At 47.6% G+C, this 6,346-nt stretch overlaps 1 protein-coding gene across 1 annotated transcript; it reads left to right on the top strand.

Annotated features, from left to right (window-relative positions):
- The first annotated feature begins 2,800 nt into the window (after positions 1–2,800).
- Positions 2,801–3,918, top strand: LOC124695696 (myb-related protein 306-like). Its single transcript, XM_047228520.1, has 2 exons — positions 2,801–3,100; positions 3,209–3,918. The coding sequence occupies exons 1-2, from the start codon at positions 2,968–2,970 to the stop codon at positions 3,916–3,918; spliced, it is 843 nt and encodes a 280-aa protein (XP_047084476.1). The 5' UTR covers positions 2,801–2,967.
- Positions 3,919–6,346: the final 2,428 nt, after the last annotated feature.

Genomic DNA, 6,346 nt, shown 5'->3' with positions numbered 1-6,346 from the left:
AATGGCCGCTTGTGGTTAAGGCCCCGCGGGAGAAATCGTACGCATGTTGTAGTGTCAACGCTCCCAACCCGACTTGCATGTTGGGGCTGACGTGGAATTGCCGGCTATTTTATTGAGTTTCAAAATATGCTGGTCATTTTTAGGAACGCCGTTGGAAGCTTTTTTTTTTTAGCCGAGCATCTCTATATCTCTATAGGTCTATTGAAATTTGGACGCGCCGTTGGATATGCTATCGCCGCTTGCCGTTTCAGAACTCAATCCGGGCTCTTTTGATTCATAGAAATTTCATAGGATTTGTGTAGGATTTGAATCCTATAGAAAAATTTCCTACACATGTATGTTGTTTGATTCATAGGAATATATCATGCAGGAACAAATCCTATAGAAATCTTGTAGCGTAAATCTTATAGGAAAAAACATGATGTCATACCTCATGAATTTTTTTCTTTACTACAATCAAACACACTTCATCTTCTCGTAGGATTTAAGTAGCCATGACATTTTAATCCTATACTTTTCCTATTTCTATGATTTTTCTATCCTATGAATTAAAGGAGTCCTTCATGTCTGCCAATCCATAACTTGTCAGGGGCCGGGTTTTCCTTGACACCACAATGTTTCTTTTCTACGTATTCTATACAACATCGGTTAAATCGTACGAAGTGTTGGTGGAAAAGAGCCTATACTGGCACAGGACATCTGGGTACAGTTTGTTACTAGGATGTCAAAGTAGAGAAAGTACAGAACCCTAATTTTTCTCAGGGTCAGTAAAAGTACAAGCAGGCAGGATCGTTATTGCGGAGCAATGCCTTAACTAGAGGACAGTAGTGGTAGTATATGAAACTTCGGCGAAGCAGCTTGCTCCGATGGGCACCACTGCCTGTCGTGTTGATTGATGATCACAGCGCAACGGGCCAAGTTGATGACAAACAGCGGCGTTGCGCAGGTACACCGCATTCAATCGTGTCGACCGCGAGAGCTCGTCGCCTTGACCCGGTCGTCTTCCTCGCCTCCTCAGCCTCTGGCTTGGCTCGTAGGAGCAGCTTCCTTCTTTCTTTCCATCTCTTCCATATTGATGGTGATCTACTGAACTTCCATTTAAAAATTGTTGATCTAGCTAGCTGGCGTGCACCGTTATCTTCTTTTTATTAGATGGAAATGCAAAATTATCAATATCCTTGGTGTGCTAGTTGACCCCTGTACTAGTGTGGATCCAGAGTGTTGACTCTTTTGTCACTTCCATTTATTCCTAAGGTTGACCTTCTGGGCCTGTTCCTTCCCAATTGTTTTGTTTTACTAGGTAGTTGTGGGTACTGGGTACTGTAGGGGTTGCGTGAACATTGAGTGTAGAGTACCAAGGTGCATATTAGTGTGGGTGTATAAATAAGTACTCATAAATTTGCTGCTATTCCGGCCTGTAAGTCATAACTGTAGTTGACTTTTTTTTTTTTATAAAAGAAACAGGTGTTGGCCTTGTGGCTGTATTCGTGACTCGTGAGAAGGGGATCAAACTGTAGTTGTGGTGATTTGTGAAGTGGGATAACATAATCATTGAGTCCAACAGAATGTGAGAACCGGCCAATCTATGCTTGGAGGAGGTCACCAAGGATCAAACCGCTGATTTAACAATTTTGTGTATTATAAAGACGGAGTTTCTTGGACTTGGTCTATCGGAGGTGTTTATAGGGGTAGGATGTACGTGTATGCGTTGATAGGGTGTGTATATGTACGTATTTTTAAGCATCTACCGTGTTTCGCAAAAAAATCCAGCGGAATGTGAAACGTGCTAGCGAGTGTCACTTCAGAATGTCGCCTTCTCATAATCTCACCGCACCGAGAATTAAGTTAGCACTTATGCTCTGGGATGCTCCCTCTTTGGCAAAACTGTGGCCACGTAAAACATAAGGATGGTGGAGATCTTCCCATACCCTCTTCGTAAGCGGGGACGTAATCGTAAAATTTCAAAATCTGACATGTACCTACAACCCTGTAGTGGTTTGTATGGCTAGAGTTGTCTTGTACGAGTAATTTCTATACTATGGTGTACTACTACAGTCACGTGCGTGTGTGACATAATGTGTACCAAAAAGCAGGACATATAAAAGGATCGTGTGCATCTCGTCCAACTAATTAATTTGAATTAGCAGGCTGTTGGCGTAGCGATTCCGTCGTCTGACGACGCCGTTATCGGATCCCAGCGGATCCGTACGCAGCCGGCAGGTTTCAAAACCTAGCATGCACAGCGTGGAGCGGCAGCTAGGCAACTGGGATGATTACCTAGTCACGTGACCTCTCTTTTTTCTAACACAACGAGTATACATGAGCTGGATATAGATTTCAGCGGACCTAAGAAAAAAATTGAATATAACCCCTCGACTTTGGTTAGGGGGAGCACTCAAGGAGGGCTCGTTAGCTAGAACGTGATCAACTATTGGATCGTTGGATATGCAGCGTGATTTGTGCATCTCAAAATTGCACATGAGTATGCCACTGCAAACAAAATTTTCTAAATGGCCATAAATTATACTACAGGAAATTGGATGATATCATCTGATTCAGAATCAACTTAATTCTATTTCAACCGAAAATTAGTCTTCCCGTTATGCTTCATGAAAGCTCAAGCTTATGGAAATGACAGGTCAAAAGAATGCTGACAGTAACGAAGTAATGTTACGTTGACATAGTGACTCTATCTAGTGTGCGCTAGCTGTCTACTGTTACAACCAGTATAGCTTGGCCTCGCCTGCAATGGAGTGGACTCATGGTCTCTCCTAAATAAAGGCCAGTCAGCGCTACGTAGTTGCTCTCCGTGTGTGTATAAATAAACCCCTTGGATCCTAGCTCATCTTATCCATCCTTTAGCCATCATCAGCTCACACAGCTACCTCATCTCGCACAGCGCAACGCTGCTGATCGCCGACCCCTAGCTACCGGCCGCTAGCTCTCGATCCGTTCAGTTCGTGATCGATGGGGCGCCCGCCGTGCTGCGACAAGGAGGGCGTGAAGAAGGGGCCGTGGACGCCGGAGGAGGACATCATCCTCGTCTCCTACGTCCAGGATCACGGCCCCGGGAACTGGCGCGCCGTCCCGGCCAAGACAGGTGAGCTAGAGTCCGTGCACCGCCGCGAGCTCTGCTCGTGCTAACCAAGTTTTGGTAATTATAAGCTACCGGGCGAGAGTGGCTTCTTGACCGATCAGTTTGGTGCAGGTCTGATGCGGTGCAGCAAGAGCTGCCGGCTGCGGTGGACAAACTACCTGCGGCCGGGGATCAGGCGCGGCAACTTCTCCGACCGGGAGGAGAAGCTCATCGTCCACCTCCAGGCACTCCTCGGCAACCGCTGGGCCGCCATAGCCTCCTACCTCCCGGAAAGGACCGACAACGACATCAAGAACTACTGGAACACGCACCTCAAGAAGAAGCTGCTGCGCAGCGCCACGACACCGGCGGCCGCGCAGACGGAGTCGGCCTACAAGGGGCAGTGGGAGAGGAGGCTGCAGACGGACATCAACCTCGCCAGGAGCGCCCTGCGCGAGGCACTCACCGTCGACAGCGCCACCACGACGAGCACCAGCCCTGCGGTGATCACCGATTCCGCGGCTTACGCGCTGAGCACACAGAACATCTCTAGGATGCTGGACGGATGGGCACCGGCGAAGGCTGCCAGCGCCGGCATCAGCAACCCGGGTGCGACCGACAGCGCGTCTGCGTCTTCGTCGGAACTCACCGAGTGCTCCGGCTCCAGCGTGTCCTACTCCGCCGCGCCGGCGCTCTGGTCGTCTCTGATCGGGCCGGAGAGCAAGGCCGCGGCGGAGGGTGTGGAGATGCCGCTGTCGGCGATCGAGTCGTGGCTGCTGCTGGACGACAGCACCGAGCAGCTGCCTGCACGGGAGGGTCTGCTCCGTAATTACCCTTTCTGAAATCTCAAGCTGTCATCAACTAGAGTAACGCTTTTCTACTTGCAGTAGTACTAGTAGTCTGAGCCGTGTAAAAACGGGGAGATGTATGAATACTATATCTGCATGTGCAAAGTTAACCATCACAACGTGACAGCGAATTAATCGATTTATTTGTGCTGGTGTATGAGTACTAAAAACCAACGCGAAGGACCTAAACTGGGACTAGTTCTTAGTCTACCGACGAGCTAACTCAATACGGATCATAAAGTAAATCTAATGGTTCGGATCTATTTTTTACTGTAATTAAAAAATCTCAGTTGCAAACTAATTTGCAACATAAATGCACGAATCACGATGTAAATTCGATGTTGTATGTGTCTACTGATCACCTTTGATGAGGACATCCCTACCTCACTACTACCTCCGTCATTAACAAATGAAGATGAACCTGCTGTGAAGCTCAAGTCCAATGAAGTTCGGATTGGACCAATTACAAGAGCTCGTGCGAAGCTACTTAAACAACAGGTGACCTTGTTTCTAAACGGTACTTTGATTGATGAGAACTTTATACTGCCTAAGTCCTATTACTTATGTATCATCAGGTATCAAGAGGAGACATGCATCGCACGAGGAGAGGAGCAGCTGGACGTCAAGAAGGCCGTGAAACTGGACATGGAGCTGGACATGAAGATATCTCATGGACGCGCGAGGGAGGAGCGGGAGGAATGCGCAAGAGGAGAAGAAGAAGTCCAGGCCGGTCCAGAACCCGGTCCGACCGGCCCCGGACCGGCCAGCCCGGTCCTCGGCCCTGGCCGACCGGTCGTAAACCGGCCACCAACCGGAGGAGATTTATCGTACCGGGCGAGACCGGAAACTTCGCAGCTTCCCGGTTTCCGACCGGTTGACCGGACCACCAACCGGACCGGCCGGTCCAGAACCCGGTCCGACCGGACCACAGACCGGACCGCCCGGTCCACAGCCCGGTCGACCGGATCCCGGACCGGACCAGTCCGAGTCTGTCTCGACCGGATCTATTCCGGGTCGGTTATTTTTGTATCTTTTCGACCGTAACTCGTCCCGACACCTATATAAGTGCCCAGGACGCCCCCTAGTTGCTTTAGACCACGTTTAAGATAAACCCTAGTTCTTAGTTGTTTGCTCGCAAAACTATTGAATTCCCTACACCATATTGCTTGGATATTGTGTAGATCCTGTTTAAGTCTTGTGTGATCTGCTTGTTCCATTGGGAATTAGACGGTTGCAACTTACCGCTTCGTGGTCGGCGGCTACGTGCGCAAGTGTGTGGAGTTGCGAATATCTTGCGGGGTTGAGAGCTGTTGCATTGGCGACAGGGACCAATCGAGAGATCTCGTTGCGTCATACAAGTTATCATCCACTACATCGTCGTGTTTCTCCGCTGCCATCACCCCGTGATCATCATCACCACCGTTGCTTACCGAGAAGATCGGGCCACCCCTTATCATCTTGGTATCAGATTTCCGAGTTTCCTCGGTAAGCCATCCACAATCCACCCCATAGTTGAGTTGTGAGTGTTGTCCTATCCAGAAAAAGCCATAAAAAGTTAGGGTTAGGGTTTGCCATCGCCTTAGATTGCACTAATTTCGAGTTTTAGTTGCTTTTCGTAGTTGTTTTTGCGTATCTTTATCTTTCGTCTAGTAGAATTGTTAGGGTTTGTGTTTTCTTTTCATCTAGTTTGTCATCTAGAGTCAAGTTTTTGTTTACTCCGAGTCCACATAGCGTACAGTGTGCTTGTTCCCAACCATAGACACAGCCTATCGATATACGTGACTAGGAACTTCCCCAGAAGAGACTAGTTTTACCGCTCGACAGGCTGCTCATTAGGGTTTTGGTGCTTTGCATATCTTGTTGTCCGTGTTATCAAGGAGTTGAGTCTTAAAAAAAAAAAAAAGAGAAAATTGAAAAGAAGCAAAAAGAGCTACATAGCTGCGTGTGTTATACAAAAAGAAAAATACAAAAAGAAAAGTGTCGTGCTAGTTGAATCAAGTGAAAGGACTAAGTTTTCTTTATCGCACTCGTAGTTGAGCAATCTTGTGCCTGTCTCGTTGAGCTTTGCTAGCGTCTCTCTTGTGCATTGCAACCTTTCCCACATATAGTTGCATTGCCCCATTATATCGCCTTGTGTGAGTATCATTGGTTGTCTACGGTCAGCGCTAGAGCTTGTTATTGGTGCAAATAGGTAGCCTACCTACAGCCCCACATATATCCTCGCTTTGTCATGTGATTGTTCTTATACCCTTGATATTCGCTTCGCTACATCCGTGCACTAGTTGTTACTACAAGTGGTAAGCAACACTAATTTACTTTGGAACGGTAAGATTTCCTTTTCTTATCAGTTTTGAGTGAGTTGTGAGAGTACCACCATATATTTCTGATTTAGTGCACTAACCTACTAATCATGTCTGCTAGT

The sequence above is a fragment of the Lolium rigidum genome, chromosome 3 (assembly GCF_022539505.1).
Source record: "Lolium rigidum isolate FL_2022 chromosome 3, APGP_CSIRO_Lrig_0.1, whole genome shotgun sequence".
In the NCBI taxonomy this organism is placed as follows: domain Eukaryota; kingdom Viridiplantae; phylum Streptophyta; class Magnoliopsida; order Poales; family Poaceae; genus Lolium; species Lolium rigidum.
The sequence above is the reverse complement of the archived record's forward strand: the minus strand, read 5'-3'. Positions and strand labels throughout refer to the sequence as shown.

Coding starts and splice junctions, on each gene's coding strand:
- LOC124695696 (XM_047228520.1), top strand. CDS start 2,968: ATGGGGCGCCCGCCGTGCTGCGACAAGGAGGGCGTGAAGAAGGGGCCG. Junction 3,101..3,208: donor CGCCGTCCCGGCCAAGACAG/GTGAGCTAGAGT, acceptor AGTTTGGTGCAG/GTCTGATGCGGTGCAGCAAG.